Source organism: Bos mutus, chromosome 20 (assembly GCF_027580195.1).
Source record: "Bos mutus isolate GX-2022 chromosome 20, NWIPB_WYAK_1.1, whole genome shotgun sequence".
Classification (NCBI taxonomy): domain Eukaryota; kingdom Metazoa; phylum Chordata; class Mammalia; order Artiodactyla; family Bovidae; genus Bos; species Bos mutus.
Window position 1 is genome coordinate 5,525,677 of NC_091636.1, and position 24,324 is coordinate 5,550,000.

The 24,324-nt window shown below is 47.0% G+C and overlaps 1 protein-coding gene across 1 annotated transcript in view; it reads left to right on the forward strand.

The window, feature by feature from the left end:
* NSG2 (neuronal vesicle trafficking associated 2) overlaps positions 1–22,193 on the forward strand; it is a 71,125-nt gene extending 48,932 nt beyond the window's left edge. Inside the window, exons 3-4 of the mRNA XM_070357820.1 lie at positions 18,567–18,677; positions 21,918–22,193. Of these exons, the coding sequence (XP_070213921.1) occupies positions 18,567–18,677; positions 21,918–22,109 (303 nt within the window). The 3' untranslated portion in view covers positions 22,110–22,193. The remainder of the gene's footprint in view (positions 1–18,566; positions 18,678–21,917) is intronic.
* The last annotated feature ends 2,131 nt before the right edge of the window (positions 22,194–24,324 follow it).

Below are 24,324 nucleotides of genomic sequence, written 5' to 3' on the forward strand. Positions count from 1 at the left end.
CTGGAGGAGGGACCACCTGCCCCGTGCTGGGCCTAGCTCTGGGCTGGCTGAAGCAAAGGGATATGAGATCTCTGAAGCTCATTTGTGTACTCGTGGTGCTGAGCCCCGGCTGAGAGCTGGGCTGGAGGTTGGTGAGGTACAGTCCTTGCCCCCCAGAGGCTCATGGTGTGGTGGAGCAGGCTGATGGGTTTAGAAGTCTTGATGACACAGAGCAGCACGTGACAGTGGCCAGGGTGGAGTTCGGGGGAACCCAGAGAGACCACCCTCCTGAGGGAGAGGTCTGGGGCAGCTTCCTGGGGTGTCGGGGAGACACCCTCCAGGGGAAGACAGTGGAAAGGCGTCCAGCAGCAGAGAGTCTGGGATTTAAGGGACCAGGCCTATACTGTGTGCGTCTGCGTGTGTCTGTGCGGCTGTGTTTCTCTGTCCCTGGGTGTTCGTGTGTGTGTGTGTGTGTGTGTGCATGTGTTTGTGTGTGCCTCTGCCTGTGTGAATCTGGGTGTATTTGTAGTGTCTGTGTTACTGTGTATATCTGTATATTTGTATGCATGAGTCTGTGTGTGTGTGTATATTTATGTCTGTGTGTCTATGGGTCTCTGTGTCTACATGTGTCTCTGTGTGTCTGTATTTGCCTGTGTGTATATCTGTGTATCTGTGCATTTCTGTGTGCGTGAGAGAGGGCTCCTAGGGTCACAGCGGTTGGTGATGTAGGATAGGTAAGCAGGACCAGAGGATTAAATGCAGTGCCAAGGGATGAAAACGTGTTTTAGATCCACACAGACCTGGCTTCTGGGTCTTGCTCTACGACTGATGGCCTGGAAAATCCTGACAACTATACAGCCTCTGCAGTCCTCAGTTTCCTCATCTGAGAAGCAAGAATGTGGGCAGTACCCACTTAATGGGACACTGGGAGGGACCGACTGAGACCCTCTTTGTGCTGAATATCTGACTCTCAAGGACGTACGGTCCTTGTCACCTTCTCTTCAGAAGCCAGGCGAAGCATGTTGGCCCTTGTCTGGATCTAACTGTAGGCTCCAGGTCACTCGCATCCAAACCTCCTGACTTAGGTCGGAATGCTGATTCGTGAGTGTTGCACAGACCAGAGGAACCCAGATCTGTGAGTGCAGGGCCCAGGACTAACACGCTCTACTTTCAGGGCCCCAGACGCTGAAAGACAGAGTACTGCTCCACTCTTGAGGGGCTGCTGGTCAGTCTGGGAGGACAGGCCACAGGTGATGGTAATGCAGCGTAACACCCAGCGGTCCTTGTGCTGAGGAAGCAACTGAATTAAACTTAACTCTAGTAACGCGCAACTGTAACAACAGCATTGGTGGCAATAAGAAGCATGAGTTTATCTTTTTTGCCTTTACATGAGTGACTCGCCGTTTGCATCACTCATCTTTGTTGCACCTCATGACAGTTTTGTGCAGATTAGTGTAATGATTTGGAGTAATTTTGTAGATGATGAAGTTGAGACCTGTCTTGTTCTGGGATGGCCTGGACTGGGCTTGTGATGAAGTTCTACGTGATCAGAAAAAGTTGGATCGACCACAAATGGGTAAAATGAGAAGGAGCAGGGGGATCAGGACTTTCTATATGGATAGAAACATATAGCAAGCATGTAAAAACGGACTTGAGATGGTGGCAACGTCATAACAGGTGTTTCTCCTCTTGATTTCCCATTTTCTTCTTATAACACAATACATTTTTAGTAAAAATAAACTCTAACACAGTTATTGTGATTTATTGGCAGAATACATATGGTTAGGTAGCTGACTTCTGAGTTAGACAGACCTGAGTTCAAATCCTGTCTCCCATCATGTAGGTAAAGTCATTCCATCTACCTCTGATAGATAATCTGTAAAATGGGTACATTATTCATACCTTTCCCACAGATTTGCAGAACACAAAGTGATGTGTGTGTGTTCCCTCTGGATGCTAACTGAGGTCATTACCTTGGGCTAGGCCTATGCTTTAGGGCTTCAGACATGATCAAATTCTATCTCACAACAGCTGGTGGAAAGGACTTTTGAAGATTTGAAAAAGCAATCAACTTGCCCAGGGCCACAGCAAATAAGAGTCGGAGCTGGACTTGAAGACTAGACCCCCCTGGAGACTCTACTCCATTTGCTGCTTGGTACTAGGGAGAGGGGTAGGAGAGGGTGTCATTTGGGCAGAATTTATGGATTCGGCGATCCTCTTGCACTTTCTACTCAAGCCCTTTTGTCAGGATCTTTGGGGCCGAGCCAGGAGCATGGCGTCGGGCGGCCTAATTCTGTCTCTAGAGGTTCCAGCTGTCACATACGGAAGACAAATATCTGTCGGGCAGCTCTGTTTTTATCTCCCCACAAAGTCTTATTTCTCCGATGTGAGTGATTCTATTGTTTTGAGGTTTCCAGGGTTTGCATTCTTCATAAAGAAGGATGGTTTATTGGGTATCGTGGTGCCGAGATGGTGCAGTACATGAATGCTAATGAAGTTTATGTTTCACTGCATAATGAGTGTCCTAGATCAGCGCCCTGGCTTAACAGACAGTGTTTTTCTCTTTTCTCTTCCTCACTCCTGGGGTTTCATGTCTGCTGTGACGTTATCTTCCTGGAATAAGTTTACTGTACACATCATCTTGCTTCATTGCACTGTTCCAAGCAAATGCAACTGCAGGGCGGAGAAATATTTATCCAAAGGGCTGTTAAGGTAGCGTTTAGGGTTGAGGGCTTCAGAAGCTGATATTCCAGAATTCCAATCAGGCTCTGTTACTGCAATAACCACCTGAGCTCAGACAAGTTACTTTATGCCTTTGTGCCTCAGTGTGCAGAGCTGTAAAATGGATGTAATAATGAGGCATATGGGGCTATCATGAGGATTAAAGGAGATATTATATAAGAAGCTCTTGGCACAGTACCCGGCACCTCACTGAACAGTCAATAAGCGACTGCTATTATTGGTTAAGGCCAGGGACCAGGACAAGACCAGGTAATTTACAGGCATCATCTCATACAATCATCACACCAATCTTGTGGGGTGGAATTTTCGTTTCCATTCAACAGAAGAGGAAGTAGGAGTTCAGAGAGAAGAAGCACCTTGTGGAAGGTCACACAGCTCATCAGAATCTGAAGCAGAATGGGAACCTTCTTGGGATGGGGCCACAGCTACTGCAGAAAACTGCATGGACATTGCCTAGAACGAAAACCCTAGTTCTCCCAGCCATCAGAGAGAAGTTTCTCATCTTCTCAGGGCATAGCAGGCAGACGAGGAGGTTGCTTCATGGGAAAGGCTAGTCATTTCCCAGCATCAGACAGACTGCCTCAGATGGCTCAATGCAGTGATTTTATCCGGTTACTCTGTCAGGTATGGAACGGTTAAATGGGGCCCTAAAATTCACTCAAGGAAGCGCTTTGTGCCAAAAATGAAGAAAGACGTGTGGCATCAGAATGTGGGATGGGAAATCTGATCTGTGCCAAGTCGTGAGCTGGACCACAGAGGCCAACAAGGTACGGTCCGGATAGTCGTGATGCAGTGGCTGAGTGCTGTGTGGTGAAGGGAAAGCCAAGTGTGGCGAGAAAACAAGTTAGCAAGGGAAGGCTTCCTAGAGGAGGTGAGATGTTGTGAGTTGGGTTTTGAAGCATGAATAGGAGTTCTCCAAGGAAAAAAGGGCTGGACATGTATACAAGAGAAATCCGTGTTGAGAAATGGCAGTCTTCCTGAGTGATTGGAGCCCTTGAAGTGCATGCTGAAGAGCATGGCAGATGACATGGCAAGAAAGGGGAGCACACACATCTGTAGCCCATATGCCAGGCAGTGTGGGAAGGCAGTGGGTTAGTTTCCTGGGGCTGCCACAACCAATTGCCACACACTGGATGAATGCAACAGAAATTTATTCTTTTGCATTTCTGGAGATCAGAAGTTCAAAATCAAGGTGTTGGCAGGGCCATGCTCTCTCTGAAGCCTCTAGAGAAGGATCTGTCCTTGCCTTTTCTGGCTTCTGGTGGCTCCAGATGTCCCTTGGCTTGTGGCTGCATCGTTTCAATCTCAGCCTCTCTAGTTCCATGCCCTTCTCTCCTCCTTGTGTTTATCTCCCTGTGTGTCTCACATAAGGGCACTTGTCCTTGGATTTAGGACCCACCTGGACAGCCCTGGATGATTTCATCTCATGATCCTTAGTTTAACTACATCTATACAGACCTCTTTTCCAAGTGCAGCAGCAGCAGCAGCATACAGACCTCTTTTCTAAGTAAGATGATATTTGTAGATTCTGGTGATTAATATGTGGACCTATCTTTTAAGAGGTCATCATTCAACACACTACAGGGCTTCCCATGCACCATCTGATTTAATCCTCAGAACTCTGAGGGGCAGATTCCATTACTATTCTGCTTTACAGAAGTGGACACTTGTTGAAATAGATTAAAGGTAAACTTCAGGAGAGCAGGGACCTCCCTTCCTCAGCACTCTACTCTCAGTGTGTGGGATTCTCTGGCACATTGTAGGTGCTCAGTTAATGTTTAGTGAATAAATGCTTTATGAGGAATATATCATAGGCTAAAAACACTTCATAGAGTCCTAACTGTATTACTTAATTATCTGTGTTACCTTGTGAAAACGACATAACCTCTCTGTGCTTTAGTCAAAAGAAATGAAATGGTACTATCTTATGGGGCTGTTGTAAGAACAAATTCATATACAGTGATGAGAAGAGTGCCTGGACATCATCAGTGCTTAGTAAATGGAAATGTGAAGTATTACTGTACTTTGTCTCTAGGGAGGGGAGGCATACACGTGGTGGTTAATTAGAGTGCTCTGGGAGAAGTGTCTCAGGAGCTGTGAGCAGACGGGGAAGTGGCTAAATATCACCTAAAGACTTTGGGGAAGAGGAGGAACTTGACCTAGGTCTAGAATGAACAGGGGCTTGATGCACTCGGGAGGGGAGGCTGACGTTCGGGGCAGAGGGACCAGTAGGCTCAAGAGTTTGGAGGTGGGGAAACACGGGTGCCATCAGGCAATAGAGGGGTTAGGGCAGAGGGGCACACTGAGGTTCCACCAGGAAGTGTCTTGTCTGCTGCGTAAGGAGTTCAGACTTGACCCTGTAGTTGTGACAGCTCATTCACTAGGAAAGCTGCATGCCGAGGTTGGTTCATTAGAAAGTCTAGGGTGGTCTGGAAGCCAGGAGGCTGGAGGTCAGGGAAGCATTGAGGAAGCCACTGCATGGATGGTGGTCCCGCCCAGGGAAGTTATGATGAAGATGGTGGAGAGAGAAAAACGCACCATGCTGGAGGCAGAAGCTCTGGGAACTGGTGGCCGACTGGGGTGGGGTTCAAGGAAACAAGTGAGTGATGGCGGGATTGGCTGCAGGAAGGCAGGTTCCAGAGGCAGGTGGGCAGAGTGACTTCCCACCATGGGTGAGGCAAAGATACCAGGCTGGTTTTGGCATGGTGAGCTCAAGGTGTCCTTGAGGACATTGGCCAGACTTATCTTTTACTAAATGTGGAACCTTGAGCAAATCACCTTGCCTCTTAGAGCCTCAGTTTCTCCATCAGCAAAATGGGGTTAAAAATTCTATTTGCTTCATATGATGGTGGTGATATTAATATACAGTAAGTTCCCAGTATTCCTCTAATACTTAGGACACCTGATGCGAAGAACTGACTCACTGGAAAAGACCCTAAGGCTGGGGAAGATTGAAGGCTGGAGGAGAAGAGGATGACAGAGGATGAGATGGTTGGATGACATCACTGATTCAGTGGACATGAGTTTGATAAGCTCTAGGAGTTGGTGACGGACAGGGAAGCCTGGTGTGCTGCAGTCCATGAGGTCGCACAGAGTAAGACACGACTGAGCAACTGAACTTAACTGACTGAATTTCCCAGTAACTCTTAGCACCTATTGTTACTATGAATACCACTACTGCTACTGTTATCATTCTTTGCAGTGTGACCCACTGAGAATGGGCATGACTGAGGTGTCAGCACACCTTTGCCAGAGCACCTGGATGCATGCTCTGTTTAAGTTCTTCCACTCTTCTCTCCTTAAGTGAAAGTAGCTCAGTTGTGTCCGACTTTTTGCGACCCTATGGACTGCACACCAGGCTTCTCTGTCCATGAAATTCTCCAGGCAAGACTAGTAGAGTGGGTTGCCATTCCCTTCTTCTCTTCTCTCCTTAGTTCAGTTGGTTCAGTTGCTCAGTTGTGTCTGACTCTTTGTGACCCCATGGAATGCAGCACGACAGGCCTCCCTGTCCATCACCAACTCCTGGAGTTCACTCAAACTCATGTCCATTGAGACGGTGATGCCATCCAACTATCTCATCTTCTGTTGTCCCCTTTTCCTCCTGCCTTCAGTCTTTCCCAGCATCAGAGTCTTATCAAATGAGTCAGTTCTTCGCATCAGGTGGCTTAAGTATTAGAGTTTCAGCTTCAGCATCAGTTCTTCCAATGAATATTCAGGACTGATTTCCTTTAAGATGGACTGGTTGGATCTCCTGCAGTCCAAGGGACTCTCAAGAGTCTTCTTCAACACCACAGTTCAAAAGCATCAATTCTTTGGCACTCAGCTTTCTTTATAGTCCATCTCTCACATCCATACATGACTACTGGAAAAAACCATAGCCTCGACGAGATGGACTTTTGTTGGCAAAGTAATGTCTCTGCTTTTTAATGTGCTTTCTAGGTTAGTCACAACTTTCCTTCCAAGGAGTAAGCGTCTTTTAATTTCATGGCTGCAGTCACCATCTGCAGTGATTTTGGAGCCCAAAAACATAAAGTCTGACAGTGTTTCCATTGTTTCCCCATCTATTTCCCATGAAGTGATGGGACCAGATGCCATGATCTTCGTTTTCTGAATGTTGAGCTTTAAGCCACCTTTTTCACTCTCCTCTTGCACTTTCATCAAGAGGCTTCTTGATAAAAGTTCTTCTTCACTTCCTGCCATAAGTGTGGTGTCATCTGCATAGCTGAGGTTATGGATATTTCTCCCAGCAGTCTTGAGTCCAGCTTGTGCTTCATTCAGCCCAGTGTTTCTCATGATGAACTCTGCATACAAGTTAAATAAGCAGGGTGACAATATACAGCCTTGACGTATTCCTTTTCCTATTTGGAACCAGTCTGTTGTTTCATGTCCAGTTCTAACTGTTGCTTCCTGACTTGCATACAAATTTCTCAAGAGGCAGGTCAGGTGGTCTGGTATTCCCATCTCTTTCAGAATTTTCCACAGTTTATTGTGATCCACACAGTCAAAGGCTTTGGCATAGTCAATAAAGCAGAAACAGATGTTTTTCTGGAACTCTCTTGCTTATTCAATGATCCAACAGATATTGGCAATTTGATCTCTTGTTCCTCTGCCTTTTCTAAAACCAGTTTGAACATCTGGATATTCATGGTTCAAGTATTGTTGAAGCCTGGGTTGGAGAATTTTGAGCATCCTTTACTAGTGTGTGAGATGAGTGCAATTGTGCAGTAGTTTGAGCATTCCCTGGCATTGCCTTTTCCTGGGATTGGAATGAAAACTGATCTTTTCCAGTCCTGTGGCCACTACTGAGTTTTCCACATTTGCTGGCATATTGAGTGCAGCACTTTCACAACATCATCTGTCAGGATTTGAAACAGCTCAACTGGAATTCCATCACCTCCACTAGCTTTGTTCATAGTGATGCTTCCTAAGGCCCACTTGACTTCACATTCCAGGATGTCTGGCTCTAGGTCAGTGATCCTACCATTGTGATTATCTGGGTCATGAAGATCTTTTTTATATACTTCTGTGTATTCTTGCTACCTCTTCTTAATATCTTCTGCTTCTGTTAGGTCCATACCATTTCTGTCCTTTATTGAGACCATCTTTGCATGAAATGTTACTTTGGTATCTCTAATTTTCTTGAATAGATCTCTAGTCTTTCGCATTTTATTGTTTTCCTCTTTTTCTTTGCACTGATCACTGAGGAAGGCTTTCTTCTCTCTCCTTGCTATTCTTTGGAACTCTGCATTCAGATGCTTATATCTTTCCTTTACTCCTTTGCTTTTCACTTCTCTTCCTTTCACAGCTATTTATAAGGCCTCCTTAGACAGCCATTTTGCTTTTTAGCATTTCATTTTCCTGGGGATGGTCTTGATCCCTGTCTCCTGTACAATGTCATGAATCTCCGTCCATAGTTCTTCAGGCACTCTGTCTATTATATCTAGTCACTTAAATCTATTTCTCACTCCCACTGTATAATTGTAAGGGATTTAATTTAGGTCATAACTGAATGGTGTAGTGGTTTTCCCTACTTTCTTCAATTTAAGTCTAATTTTTTTCTAAGGAGTTCATGATCTGAGCCACAGTCAGCTTCTTGTTTTTGTTGACTGTGTAGACCTTCTCCATCTTTGGCTGCAAAGAATATAATCAATCTGATTTCAGGGTTGACCATCTGGTGATGTCCATGTGTAAAGTTTTCTCTTGTGTTGTTGGAAGAGGGTGTTTGCTATGACCAGTGCGTTCTCTTGGCAAAACTCTATTAGCCTTTGCCCTGCTTCATTCTGTACTCCAAGGCCAAATTTGCCACAACTCCAGGTGTTTCTTGACTTCCTACTTTTGCATTCCAGTCCCCTAGGGACCTGAATAGGACATCTTTTTTGGGTGTTAGTTCTAGAAGGTCTTGTAGGTCTTCATAGCACCATTCAACTTCAGCTTCTTCAGCATTACTGGTCAGGGCATAGACTTGGATTACCATGATATTGAATGGTGTGCCTTGGAAACGAACAGAGATCATTCTTTCGTTTTTGAGATTGCATCCAAGTACTGCATTTCAGACTCTTTTGTTGACTATGATGGTTACTCCATTTCTTCTAATGGATTCCTGCCCACAATAGTAGATATAATGGTCATCTGAGTTAAATTCAGATGAGTTAAATTCAGTTAAATTTACCCATTCTAGTCCATCTTAGTTTGCTGATTCCTGGAATGTCAATGTTCACTCTTGCCATCTCCTCTTGACCACTTCCAATTTGCCTTGATTCATGGATGTAACATTCCAGATTCCTATGCAATATTGCTCTTTATAGCATTGGACCTTGCTTCCATCACCAGTCACATCCACAACTGGGTGTTGTTTTTGCTTTGGCTCCTTCTCTTCATTCTTTCTGGAGTTATTTCTCCACTGATCTGCAGTAGCATATTGGGCACCTACTGACCTGGGGAGTTCAACCCTCACTGTTCTCTCTTTTTGCTTTTTCATACTGTTCATGGGGTTCTCAAGGCAAGAATACTGAAGTGGTTCTCTCCTTAACCTATGCTTAAAAGTTGGAGAAGAATCTTGGGCAGGTCTTAGTTGAAGCTACCCCACACCTTGATTCTTTCCAAGGTTAAGGTTCTTTAGTTTGAGCCTGTGTGTGTGTGGTGGAAGGAGTTGAGACTAGTGACCGGAGAAGAACAGTTGTTTCAGGCTCCATTGCATCCCACGGGAATACAGTGTGCTTTGTGGCAGGTTGCATATCTTTGGGTGTGTGTCTGGGGAGAAGGGTGTGCATGTGTGTATGTGTGAGTGTGTGTGTGTGTGTGTGTGTGTGCACTTCAGGTCTTAATTCAGTTCAGCATTTCTCTTCAGGAAATGCCGGTACCCTCATGGAGTCATGGTGCTGGGCACAGGGGAAAAGGATGAGATTGGGGGCTGCCCGAGGCACTTCCAGCAGAAGGAGGCTAGAGGCTGGCAGGGGGGCCCCGGCTGAGCGGGGCCTGTCCAGGAAAGCACCGGATGGAAGCGGGAGGAAGCTCCTCTGCTGGGTCGGAGGAGGTGACCGTGGTCTCCATAGCCCTGGACTCCCCTCAGTGCTCTCTCCCCACCTCAGGCAGCTGTTCCTCCCAAGCTCTGAGCTCCTCTTCTGTTTAGGCTTTGAGGCGGAGCCTCAGTTGAGGCGGCTGTGGCCCAGGGTCTTCTTGTGTGGGGCTCCCCCTCCCGCCCCTGCCCACCGTATCCAGGCTCTTCTCCTGTTCGCTGTCCAGATCCTGCTCAGGTCTGGTTTTGTCATTTTTTATCAGGTGATTGCTTATTCAGCATCTGACCCTCTTCTCTGCACTCCCCATGTGCTGAGGGAATGAATGGATGAGCAGGGAGATGGGGAGCAGGGAGGATCACATCTCAAGGAAACTCTCAAATCCAGCGCCAGGAACTTGTTTATTTCTAATCCTGGGCTGTTGCATTCGGGAGGTAAAGCCAAGGGCTTTCCACCATCTGCAAGCAACGAAGTTATATAAACTGAGCCAATAGACGCTGAAGTATGGCCGGCTTTCATGTTCAGAGGCTCTCTGTGGGGAAGCCGTGGGGTGGGGGTGGGGAGGTGGTTCTCTCCCAGGTCCTCTCGCTCCCACAGTCCCCCCACCCCCGCATCGGGAGCTTTGCTGCCGAGAGGAGGCACTGGGACCTCCCCCTTCCGTGAGGTTAATCCTTCTGAAAGGGAAAGTTGTAGCTGCCTGCAGGGTGCTCTATGGAGACCCGCCTTCAGGAAAAATCTCAGCCCGACAACAGTCAGAAACCTCAGTGGTGTTCCCATCCCCCCACACAGTAGCCAACACTGACTCGGTCATTAAGGATAAGAATCCAGACGCAGCTCAAACGTCCTCCGCAGAGTCAGCCCCCTCCTCCTTCCTCTTCACATCACTCTCCTCACCTCCCAGGCCTCTTCAAGCTGGCGACCCCTTCCACCCTCACAACCCCAGGTCTGGTCTCAGCATTTAGGTCATGCCCTGGTACATCAGCCTTCCCACCAGCCTCCCTGCCTCCAGCCTTGCCCCTCCCAAATTATATATGCCTCTGTGTTCACTTCCCTCCTTTACCATCTTTCTGATCCTGTCACTTTCCTGCTTAAAACCTTAAGGGGCTCTCTGTCAGCCTGGAGCTAAAGCCTAAGTTTTAGCCTGGTCCTTCTTTACCTATTCTCTCCTACCCGCCCACTGCCCCAGGCCCATCTCTCCCTCACTGCATCCTCTGGACCAGCCATGACAAGCCATATGATGTTTCTAGAACAGCTCCAGTCTGCTCTATGGCAGATGTGGCTTCTTCTGCTCAGACCCTTCTTCCTCCCCTGTCCTGGCATTCTTCCCTGAAGTCATTCCCGGAGTCGCCTCCCCCAGGAGGCTTTCCTTGATCCCCCACCCCCAGGTTGGTTAGGTCCAGCCGCCCCCCGGGCTGCACCCCACCATGGTGCCACCCTTGTGTTCCAAGTGCCTGTGTCCTCGGGCCCACCTCTCCCTCGCCCTGTGGCCTGTGAGGCCTTGAGCGAAGACTGGTGCCCAGCTCACAGCCCTGACCTCTCTGACCTCCACAGGCCCCTAAGGGATGACTGACCTCGAGTTGTTTCAGAAGTTACCAAGGTTCAGTGTGGGGAGGCAGACTTATCTTTGCCTAAAACGGCCTCCCATCCCCCTCATTATGGGCTGTGGAATGCATGGCGGAAGTTAGCCTTGCTTGGTAGAATCCCCGGGGTGGGCTGTGCTCCTGGCGTCCCAGTCAGCATCAGACCCTTGACTCCTGTGGTCGCACATACACGCCTCCATCTCTCTCTGTGCCGACTCTTCTCGACACTTGCCTGCACATGGCAAACACCATGGGACTCTGATGTAGTTGGGCTGGATGGAGCCGGAAGATCAGGATTGTTTAAAGCACTACCCACGTGATTCTAAGCTCCAGAAGCCTCAGACCTAGTCATCCTGGAGTAGTGGTTCTCGTGTCTGGTTGTACACTAAAGTCACCTGGAGAGCGTCTTGGGCCCACTGTCCCTGACCTGATAAATCAGAACGCACTGGTTGGTGGCCGTCCAGGCATCAGCCCTGAATTCTTTAGGATCCTCCCTCTCTCCATTTTTCCCTCCCTCTCTTTTCCTTTTCCAGAAACATGTGCTGTGCTCTGCCAGTCAAGCCTGAGTGCTGTGGTGAATCAGACACTGCCCCTACTAGGGAGGGGGGCTGCTAGCTCAGGGCTGTTAGGAATGAAAGAGCACCCCCCCACCAACCCAAACACAAAAAGAAACCCACTGTAAGGGAACCTGTCCCACAGCCAGCCTGCAGGGCCCTGCTCCAGGTCCCAGCAGCTTCACCGGGCTGCCGGGACCAGACCCGCCGGAGACGCCTGAGCTGGAGTCTTGCCCTGCTCCTGAGTCACAGAGAGGCCCAGCTCTCTGCTCAGGCAGAGGCTGGAGCTGCATGTGGCCATTAGGATGGGGGGCTGTCCACGTGTTCTCCCAGACCCTGCATCAGGCTGGTGGTGGTGGCAGGGTGGGCAAAAGCTCTCGACTTTTTCTTTGCAAGTTCAAGGTCTGCACATCCGTGGAGTTGCCTCTGAGCATGTCTGTCCCAGTCTTGGGGGAGTTCAGGTGATGGGGTGCTTGCAGGAGCTTAAGGTCCCTTTGACAGAATCAGCCAGAGCTCGGGGCATGTATTTTAAAGTTGAGGTAGGACAAATTCCCTGGTGGCTCAGTGGCTAAGATTCCACACTCCCAGTACAGGGTGCCTGAGTTTGATTCCTGGTCAGGAAACAAGACCCCACATGCCACGACAAAGACTGAAGATCCCATGTGCTGCAAGTAAGACCCGGAGCAGCCAAAGAAAGCAAAAAGCTGAGGTAAAATTCACATGACGTAAAGTTAAGAGCATTAGAGTAAAAACTCCAGTGGCACTGAGTACATTCACAGCGTTGGGCAACATCACCTCCATCTAGTTCTAAAATGCTTTAGTACCCCAAAAGGAGACGCTGTCCCCGTTAGCAGTCATCTCCCATGCCCCCTGGCAACCAGCAGTCTGCACTCTGTCTCTATGGAGTTATTTATCTGGATATTTTATATAATTGGAACCATAAAGTATGTGGCCTTTCATTTAGCATGTTTTCAAAGCCCACCCACACTTGTATGAGAACTTCGTTCCTTTTTATAGCTGAATAATATTCTGTTGTACAGATGGACCACAGTTTGTTTATCCATTTATCGGTTGATAGACATTCAGGCTATTTCTACCTGTTGGTTACTGGGAAGACTGAGCATTTAAAATTCTTTATTCCAAACGTCTGCTCACTGAGTATTCCTAGGTCCTCAGCGTTGGGCAGTGGTCTTGGGTGCTCCTGTCCCTGTACTGCTACTGCTGCTGCTAAGTCGCTTCAGTCGTGTCTGACTCTGTGCGAGTCAAATACTATCTTTGAGGGACCTAAGGGGGATATCTCAATCTCAAAAATGACAGAATGATCTCTGTTCATTTCCAATGCAAACCATTCAATATCAAGGTGATCCAACCCTATGCCCCAACTAGTAATGCTGAAGAAGCTGAAGTTGAACGGTTCTATGAAGACCCACAAGACTTTTTAGAACTAACACCCAAAAAAGATGTCCTTTTCATTATAGGGGACTGGAATACAAAAGTAGGAAGTCAAGAAACACTTGGAGTAACAGGCAAATTTGTCCTTGGAATATGGAATGAAGCAGGGCAAAGGCTAATAGAGTTTTGCCAAGAGAACACACTGGTCATAGCAAACACCCTCTTCCAATAATACAAGAGAAGACTCTACACATGGACATCACCAGATGGTCAACACCGAAATCAGATTGATTATATTCTTTGCAGCCAAAGATAGAGAAGCTCTATACAGTCAACAAAAACAAGACCAGGAGCTGACTGTGGCTCAGATCATGAACTCCTTATTGCCAAATTCAGACTTAAATTGAAGAAAGTAGGGACTATCACTAGACGATTCAGGTATGACCTAAATCAAATCCCTTATGATTATCCAGTGAAAGTGAGAAATAGATTTAAGGGACTAGATATAATAGACAGAGTGCCTGAAGAACTATGGACGGAGATTCATGACATTGTACAGGAGACAGGGATCAAGACCATCCCAGGAAAATGAAATGCTAAAAAGCAAAATGGCTGTCTAAGGAGGCCTTATAAATAGCTGTGAAAGGAAGAGAAGTGAAAAGCAAAGGAGTAAAGGAAAGATATAAGCATCTGAATGCAGAGTTCCAAAGAATAGCAAGGAGAGAGAAGAAAGCCTTCCTCAGCGATCACTGCAAAGAAATAGAAGAAAACACCAGAATGGTAAAGACTAGAGATCTCTTCAAGAAAATTAGAGATACCAAGGGAACATTTCATGCAAAGATGGGCTTGATAAAGGACAGAAGTGGTATGGACCTAACAGAAGCGAAGATATTAAGAAGAGGTGGCAAGAATACACAGAAGACCTGTACAAAAAAGAGCTTCACAACCCAGATAATCACGATGGTGTTATCGCTCACCTAGAGCCAGACATCCTGGAATGTGAAGTCAGATGGGCCTTAGAAAGCATCACTAGGAACAAAGCTGGTGGAGGTGATGAAATTCCAGTTGAGCTATTTCAAATCCTGAAAGATGATGCTGTGAAAGTGCTGCACTCGATATGCCAGCAAATGTGGAAAACTCAGCAGCAGCCACAGGATTGGAAAATGTCAGTTTTCATTCCAATCCCAAAGAAAGGCAATGCCAAAAAATGCTCAAACTACCACACAGTTGCACTCATCTCACATGCTAGTAAAGTAATGCTCAAAATTCTCCAAGCCAGGCTTCAGCAATACGTGAACCATGAACTTCCAGATGTTCAAGCTGGTTTTAGAAAAGGCAGAGGAATCAGACATCAAATTGCCAACATCAGCTCGATCATAGAAAAATCAAGAGTTCCAGAAAAACATCTATTTCTGCTTCACTGACTATGCAAAGCCTTTGACTGTGTGGATCACAATAAACTGTGGAAAATTCTGAAAGAGATGGGAATACCAGACCACCTGACCTGCCTCTTGAGAAACCTATATGCAGGTCAGGAAGCAACAGTTAGAACTGGACATGGAACAACAGACTGGTTCCAAATAGGAAAAGGAGTACGTCAAGGCTCTATACTGTCAGCCTGCTTATTTAACTTCTATGCAGAGTACATCATGAGAAACAGTGGGCTGGAAGAAGCACAACCTGGAATCAAGATTGCCGGGAGAAATATCCATAACCTCAGCTATGCAGATGACACCACCCTTATGGCACAAAGTGAAGTGGAGCTAAAGAGCCTCCTGATGAAAGTGCAAGAGGAGAGTGAAAAAGTTGGCTTAAAGCTCAACATTCGGAAAACGAAGATCATGGCATCCGGTCCCATCACTCATGGGAAATAGATGGGGAAACAGTGGAAAGAGTGGCTGACTTTATTTTTTGGGGCTCCAGAATCACTACAGATGGTGATTGCAGCCACGAAATTAAAAGAGGCCTAGTCCTTGGAAGAAAGTTATGACCAACCTAGATAGCATATTCAAGAGCGCAGACATTACTTTGCCAACAAAGGTCCGTCTAGTCAAAGCTTTGGTTTTTCCAGTAGTCATGTGTGGATGAGAGAGTTGGACTGTGAAAAAAGCTGAGCGCTGAAGAATTGATGCTTTTGAACTGTGGTGTTGGAGAAGACTCTTGAGAGTCCCTTGGACTGCAAGGAAATCCAACCAGTCCGTCCTAAAGGAGACCAGTCCTGGGTTTTCATTGGAAGGACCGATGCTGAAGCTGAAACTCCAACACTTTGGCCACCTCATGAGAAGAGTTGACTCATTGGAAAAGACCCTGATGCTGGGAGGGATGGGGGCAGGAGGAGAAGGGGATGACAGAGGATGAGATTGCTGGATGGCATCACTAACTCGATGCACATTGGTTTGGGTGGACTCCGGGAGTTGGTGATGGACAGGGAGGCCTGGCGTGCTGCAATTCATGGGGTCGCAAAGAGTCGGACACGACTGAGCGATTGAACTGAACTGAACTGATCTTTAATCAGATATAAGATTAATACTTTTTCCTTTAATTTTTTGGTCTGGCCGATGGTGAATTATGGTATCCATTTAATTACCTTTTATGCACTGGTTATTGGGAATCTGCAGAAGGAAATGGCAACCCACTCCAGTATTCTTGCCTGGAGAATCCTGTGGACGGAGGACCCTGGTGGGCTGCCGTCTATGGGGTTGCACAGAGTCGGACACGACTGAAGCAGCTTAGCATAGCAAGGGGGATATGCGTCTTTGAGGCACCTCTTGCTCCATGTTCTGGCCTCTGATCTCTCTCTCTTTCCACAACTTGCTGGGGGACTCCAGTCTGCCCACTGTACCCCGGTCCTGGCCAGGAGGCTGATGAGTGAGCAACAGGCTGCAGCAGAGAGCTTGGGATGTCAGTGGAGAGAGCGGACAGCACATCGTGTGGACAGTCATTAGAAATGATTTTCACCTGTCACCATATAAAAGGGAAAAATACTTTTTCTCTGTACCCTTGATTCTGACACCAAATGTGTGGTTTTTCCCACACCATGCGATTCTCCAATTCTTGGTGGAGGCTGACTGAATTCCCTACAACTTCACTCAACTCTGACATTAACTGCCCTACATTAGCACATACCCCACAGGTCAATGGCTCAGTCCCACAAGCCTGCATCCACTCAGATGCCACTCGCAAATCTCAGGCTATAAACTGGGCCTCTCCACCACTTCCTCCTCAGGCTCAATGATTTGCTAGAATGGTTCACAGACCCCAGGAGAGCACTTTACTTACTGTTACTGATTTATTGTGAGGGATATTAAATGATACACATGAACAGCCAGCCCAGGAGATACATGGAGCAAGGGCTGGAAGGCTCCTGAGCAAGGAGTTCCTGTCCCAGTGGAGTTTGGGGTGCACCCCCCTCAGAGGCATGATGTGTTCTTGTTCACCAGACTGGAAGGTTTTTGAGCCCTTCAGTTAGGGTTCTGGAGCCTTCATGATTTATTAAGGTGGTTACTTTGATCTCCAGCCCCTCTTTCTTGCCTCTGAGGTGAGGGAGGCAGTTAAGTTACAAGCCTCCTGTCAGTGGTTCCTTCCCCAGCCTTAGGAGCCTTCCAAAAGTCACCTCATAACATAACATAGCGTTAACTCAGGTATAGTTGAAAGGGGTTGTTATGAATAATAAAAGTTGCTCCTTTCACTTCTATGAATTGGAATTATTTCAGGAACTGGGCACAAAAACTAAATATTAGAACAAAAGATGCTGCTACCCTACTCTTATCACGTAGGAAATTATATGGGTTTTAACTCCGTGCCAGGAACTGGGAACAAGACCAAATAGATATGTTTCTTATATCACAATAGTCCACTAACCTGAAACTTCATACCCACATGCAGAGGAATTTCATGGACAGTGTCTGCCCATAGGATTCAGATGACTGCATCCCACATCCATCTTCCTCTTTTCCACTTCAGATTCCTTCCTTTCAGGATTTATGGCTGCTAACATACAACTCCTTTGGGAGCAATGCAGAATCCCATCTCCTCTTGTCCTTATAAACCATGGCCTGAGGTGGGAAGGAGATGGGATAGGGACCTCCCCACACCTGCCACCCCAAGATGATTTTATTTTTCTTCCAAATCAAAATAAGCCTTCTCTCTATGACAGGAATTCTGCCATATTTCTAGGTCAACTGACTCAAAAGGCTACCAGCTTTGAAAGTAATGTAGAAAAAAATTCTGTGTATAATGCCCAGAGCCCAGCATCGGGGCGGTCGCCCCCCCACTTTGTCCACAGGTGCCGGCTCTGTGTATAGCACCCAGAGCGCAGCATCGGGGCGGTGGCCCCCCCACTTTGTCCACAGGTGGCGACATGGGGCCAGTGCAGACCTGAAGGTGCCTCTGGAATCAGCCACTCCATCCTTTCTAGTAAAGCCTGACGGTGCCTTCAGTTTGTTTGGTGGTGTATTTTTTTAAAGCTTGTTGATAATGATCAAGAGCTGGGCTTTCATTGTGAGCAATTGTGGAGACCATTAGATGCTTCTGAGCAGAAAGGGGATGTGCCTTGACTTGGATTTTGAGTGGGGTTCTCAGGTTACTGTGTGAACGCACGTGGGGGCCGAGGAGGCCACTAGTTAGAAGGCAGTTGCAGTCCCGCGGGTGAGGGGTGATGATGGCTCTGGCCCCGGTGGAGCTGCCTGAGAGCGTAAGAAGCGATTCCATGAGGCGTGTGTTGGGAGGCAGAAATGATAGCTTCTGCTGGTGGCTGGGATGTAGAGCGTGAGGAAGAGAGAGTCAGAGAGAACTTCAAATTCTTTGGCCAGAGTGACTGCAAAGGTAGCGTTGACATTTTCTGAGATGGGGAAAGTTGGGTGGAGCTGGATGGGAGGGGAGCAGGGGTTTGAGAATGCAATTCAGGTGAGTATTGGGCATCCAAGTGGAGGTAGAACAAGCTTTGATATCTGAGACTGGAACTCAGTAGTGGCAGGGAGGTGGTGATCAAAGGCAGAACTGCTAGAAGTGATCGCTTGATGATCAACCCCTATACAAAATCAACAGGGAGAGTACATGGGGAGGGGCGTGGACCTCACACATGGGGCCAGGACGGAGCCTCCAAGAATATTGGAAGACGGACACCAAGGCTCAAAGACTGCAGGTTGGTGACAGAGCTAAGACTGAGCTGGTTCTTGGGGTCCCTGGTCACCCCCTACCTTTTCTAACATACCAGGCCTCCTACCAGCTCCAGGTTTTGAAGGCTCCATGTGTGGACAGAAAGCAGGCAAGCTGAGGCTGGAGCCTTCTGTCCTGTGTTTCTCCAGGTCACCATCCTCGTCAGCCTGGCCCTAGCTTTCCTCGCCTGCATCGTGTTCCTGGTGGTTTACAAAGCCTTCACTTACGACCACAGCTGCCCAGAGGGATTTGTCTACAAGGTAAGGGGCTTCTGGCAGGGGAGTGGCTCCCGGTGACCATCAACTTCAGTTAGAGGGTCAACCTCTTTTCATTGGCATTGAAATTCTGGGTATGGTCACCTCTCTGCAAATTGTTTAAAATGTAATATGTGTCTGAAGAAAATGGAAACACTAATTTGAAGATATATGCACTCCAATGTTGATAACAGTGCACTATTTATATCAAGACATAAAAGCAACCTAAGTGTCCATCAATGCTGAATGAATAAAGATGTCACATGCGTGTGATGTGTATACACACGTTTTATACCTGTTATACACACAATGGAATACTACTCAACCATAAAGAAGAATGAAAATGTGCCACTTACAGCAGCATGGATGAACTTGAAGGGCATTATACTAAGTGAAATAAGTCAGACAGAGAAATACAGATACTGTATGATATCACTTATATGTGGAATCTAAGAAATACAACAGCCTAGTAAATACGACATAAAAGAAACAGACTCACAGACATAGAGAACAAACTTCAGTTACCAGTGTGGAGAGGGAAGTGGAGAAAGGCAAGGTAGAGGTAGAGGATTAAGACGTTTGAACTACTGTATATGAAATAATAAGCTATAATGATACATTGTACAGCACAGGGAGTAGAGACAATATTTTATAACTACTATGAATGGAGTATAACCTTTAGAAATTGTGACTCCTGTTGTTATACACCTGAAACTTATAAAGTATTATAAATCAAGTATACCTCAAGAAAAAAGAAAACTTTATGCATTCAATAAAGGAATTGAAATATGTTTTTAAAAAAAAGTGCAAAGAAATATAGAAGTAACACCAAAGCACAATCCATGGTGGCAATCTAAAATTATTTTCACTCTCTAAAATACTGTATATTTACAATACATTTTGATGTGAAATTATAAAATCACAATAAAAAAGTCCTACGTGTGGCAGGGAGTTTTCAGGCTTCCAGGAAGCACTTGGGCGCCAGTAGGCAATGGAGGGTGCCCTCCAGAGTGTGGGGAAGGGAGGCAGGCTGGCTTTGGACTACGAGTCAGAAGTGGGGGAGAGCTCCTCGTTCCATCTCCAGAACACTGCACCTTGGGGTGATCCTGGTTTAATGGCTGATTCCTTGTCCCTGCAGAGATGTGAAGACAGGGAACAGAACTTCTGAGGTGGCCTCCCCATCTTGCAGCTGGGCCGCCTCCTCCCCACTCTGATTGCATGCCTTCCCTTGAAAGACAGAACTGGCTGCATGACCTCCAGCCCTCCCCCACCCCTCTGAGCCTCGGGTGTCTCGCCTGCAGTGGGCACCAATGATGTCTGCCCATGGGATCTTGGAAAGAATTTAAGTAAAATCAAGACAGCAAAGGGCCTGCTAGAGAATGGGCTGGCAATAACTATTAGAGGTAATAAAGCTAGAATCTAGTTCAGAGTTGAAATGAATGTTGATAAGTTACCACTTACTGAGTACCAATTAGATGTCACCTTCCTTCCTAGGCTATTTTCATAAGTAGTATCTCAGTTGAGCTGTCCACCCATTCTGAAAAGGAGGTTTCATTGCCCCCATTTTGCATCTGAGGAAATGGAGATTAAGAGCATTCTGTCTTTAGAGTTTTCTAAGACATCACTGCTGTTACGTTCCAAAGTGAGGGAATCAAACGGGGACTGTTCTGCCTTAAAAACACATGTCTTTTGGTTCTGCCACATGACTTCCTAAGATGACCTCCTTGGACGTTAGAAGCTGGGGTTCGGAAAGACTAGCAACCACTATCAGTGTTGGGATGTCAGTAGGAGACAGTGGAATAAACTAGGGTGTGTCTGCATATGAAACCCCGAACAACCTGTGACAGTGAGTGAGGGGGTCTCCAGGCGCGGAGAGAGAACACCCTCTGGGATAAGAGTGAAGAACAGAAGGTGCTGGTTTTGAGTGAGAAAAGGGAGTGTGAATGATGTTTGCTTATATTTTCAGAAAGAAATTCTGGAAGGATAAATTAAAACAACAACAATAACAGAAATACATTGAGTCAGGTGGGCAGGGAGGGAACAGAAGGAACGATGAGAAGCAAGGCTTCTCTGCCTTTGTCTTGATAAGCATTTGTCCTGGGTGCCTGTCAATGTTTGACATGTTTGTAAAAACTAAATTAAAAAAAAATTTTTCCTAAAATTAAAACCAAGTTAAAATCCAGCTGTATATAAAGTTGAGGACTAAACTTGCCAAGAAAGTAATTGCTCCAAATGACTGTTTAATACACTATATTGACTCTATGCCCTCAGTGGAATATATTCTAAGGACACAGAGAGCTGCAGAGAAATGATATAGTCCGTTCAGTAGTCTGTTACTCATCATATTGCTGTTATTTTGGGACCATTTGATTGATATTGTAGGATAATGCAAATATATAATTATATGTTGTTAGGAACCAAGGCTTTGATATAAGAAGACACAGTAATAAATAGCCAATCAAAGAAAAGAAATGGGCAGCAACTGGCTACAGGCAGTGGTCCAGCGAAGCAGTTAGGGGATGGGTGAATCAGCCAGGCAAAGACCTATCAACAGTGTCCACTGCGACCCTGCAGTTAGTAAGCAGAGGGTGTTGACCTTGAATTAGTATTGGCATCAATTTCCTCCCTCCTTCCCTCCTTCTTCTTCCTTCCTTTCTTTCTCTCTCCCTCCTTCCCTTCCTTTATTTCTTCTCCTTTTATTGAGGTTTAATTGACATATAACATTGTATTAGTTTCAAGAGTTCAACATAGTGATTAAATTTTGTAAATACTGCAGAATAATCACCACTGTAAGTCAACATCCATCACTCTGCATAGTCACAAATTTTTTTCTTGCAATAAAGACTTTTTAAGACCTACTCTCCTAGCAACTTTAAAATATCCACTACAGTATTATTAACTGTGTCCCTATGCTGTATGTTACACCCCCAGGACATACTCATTTTATAACTGGAAGCTCGTACCTTTTGATTTCCTTGACCCATTTCTCTCACCCCTTCTCCGCCTCTGGAAACGATTCTAACATCAGGTTAGTTTCTTCTGTCTTCTTGTAGGTGGCAGCTTTGATGATGGTGATGGTGATGACATGAAGGAAGGTCTGACGAGTACCAGGCCCGGGCCAGATGCCATCCCCTGCCGGCTGGCTGTGAGCCGGGGATGGCCGGGGCCCCCAGATGGGATGGCCTCGTTGCAGGGCAGGTGGGAAGCGTTTGCTGAGCTCTTCCTGACTGTCTCTCTCTTCCCCAGCACAAGCGCTGTATCCCGGCCTCCCTGGATGCTTACTACTCATCCCAGGACCCCAGCTCCAGAAGCCGCTTCTACACAGTCATCAGCCACTACAGCGTGGCCAAGCAGAGCACCGCTCGGGCCATCGGGCCGTGGCTGTCGGCGGCTGCCGTCATCCACGAGCCCAAGCCGCCCAAGACCCAGGGCCACTAGAGGCCGCCCCCGCCAGCCAGCATGGGGAGTGGGGAGGAGAACCCCGCTGGCTAAGCCGAGCTCCAGTTACAAGACAACACTGTACTCCTGGGAAAAGGGGGCGGGGGTGGGGCCGGGGTGGGTGGGGGAGCTCACCGAAAATCTCGTGCGCTGGAGTTGTCTGAATCAGTATTTCTTTTTGTCCTTTGGTATCGTTGATTCGTCCCTGAGTCAGGCCCATGTACAAAGGCATGTTTCGTGTTGACTGTTCCCATGTAAGATATTTTCAAAGCCACTGCTTATTATTTGTTAGGAAAATTTAAAAACAGGAAAGGAGAGAAAGAAAACGAACATAGAAGTCGTAGACTGGCTGCATCTGGCGTGTGTTGAAGGGTGTTGAAGAGCACAGACGTTCCGGGCTGCTCAGACTGGGGGAGATGGTTGCTTCAGGGTAGGCTTTGGAAGGTGCAGAATGCGAGTGAGGCAGGCAGTCTGCTCGCTTGGCCTCTGGTCTGCAGAGGAGGAACACTGAAAGTTAGGAACTGTCAAGTTAGAAAGAAGACTGAGTTTGGCATTTGTAAGGCTGGGACGTGCACAACCCAAAGAGAGAAGCCTCAACCATGTGTGTTTTGCAGAGTGAGGATAAACTTGTCTGTATGGGCATCAGAGCGGGGCTTGGGCTGCATGGTTTGGAGATGCGGAGGATAGAAGTGAACACTCAACAGCAGGCAGGCTTTCTTTGCCTTTCTCTTGAGTTTCTAGCCCTACACCTGGGTGCTGCCCACGTCTAGGAGATGGCAGGGGTAGAAAGAGGAGGAAGGAGGGACTGCAGGATGAAGAAGGCAGAGGATGGACAGGCAGTTGGCATTTGACCGAGCTGTAAGCACAGCACCCAAGTTTAACATTTTTGTTGGTTTGTTGTTTCCCAAAGTGGTAATGACCAGGAAGAACAGGAAGGGTCGTGACCAGGTGACAGCCAGGGAGGCTTTCGACTGGGTCTCAGCAATGCTAAGTTGTTTTGTCTAAGGGAAACTGAGAACCATGGCCGTCTTGTGCACACTTCACTGTGTTGACAGGGGCATAGTCCAAACTTTCCCATCTGCTTCTAGAAGCTTCTGATCAGGAGGCGACAGCTGGCATTGCCCAGGCTACCCATTGCCTTGCACCCACATCAGGCAGTCCCACACAGCTCTCCCACTAATGTTTTGGGGAGACCCCTCTGTGTGGTGTTGGCTCTGGGCCCAGCAGGGCCAGAACTGGCTGGGAGAGTTGGCTATTTGAGATGTGATTCTGTTTTCCCATGAAGCTTGAACAGGCCGTTTAAAGGGCATTTTTTTAGTGGCTTGCTATGATGCTGAAATCATCCTGCACAACAGCTGGGTAACGAGACTAGCATAGCTCAAACTATTCTGCTAAAAGCTATCATTTGACTTTTCCTCTCCCCCCCCCACCCTCCAGTCACCTCGAGTCACCTGTAAATTCATTTGTCATCTAAAGGGGAATAACAAATTGTCCCTAGCGAAACTGCTGAGCGCTTTATAATTTTGTGGTGTATTTTTGTCAGTAGGTAGCAGAGGCTGAAGTATTTTTTGGTGTAATTCTTGAACTTTTCTGACAGGAAACAAATAAAGATAGATGTGTCTGAGAGTCTTGACCTTCCTTTGCATTTTTCTTCATCTTCTGCTCAGTGAACCTGGTGGGAAAGATGCAGCGGGCACGGTGTCCTGTTAGGCTGGGGGTGGAACTGAGGTGGGGGGACCTCGATCCTCCGCCAGTGATGATGCTGAGGTCAGAGGCAAGGACCAACAGATGCAGCTGGCTGTTGTCTTGCAGCACAACATCCTTCATCCTGTGAGCATCTGATGAGCACCTGCAGAGGGCCAGGCTGTGCTGGGTATGGGGCGCCCAGCCCCACATGACACGTATTCACCCCCTGAAGTCTGAAGGTAGAGTCAGATGTGGAAATAGACATTGGCATGAGAAGAGTCTGAGAGTGCCATCTGGCCATTTGCCAACAGTTTGAGGAGGAAGCTGATGGATGATGAGTGGACCCTTTTCATAATGAGCCCACTTAAAGCTTATTATAACCTAGGCAGGTAGAAATTATTGGTACCCATTTGACAGATTAAGACACTGAGGCTCAGGAGGATGGAGAGATGCCTGGGACTCTAGCAGATGAGCTGAGATTCAAACTCAGGTGTGTGTGTGACTACTTTATCCCCTTCGACTGCTTTTA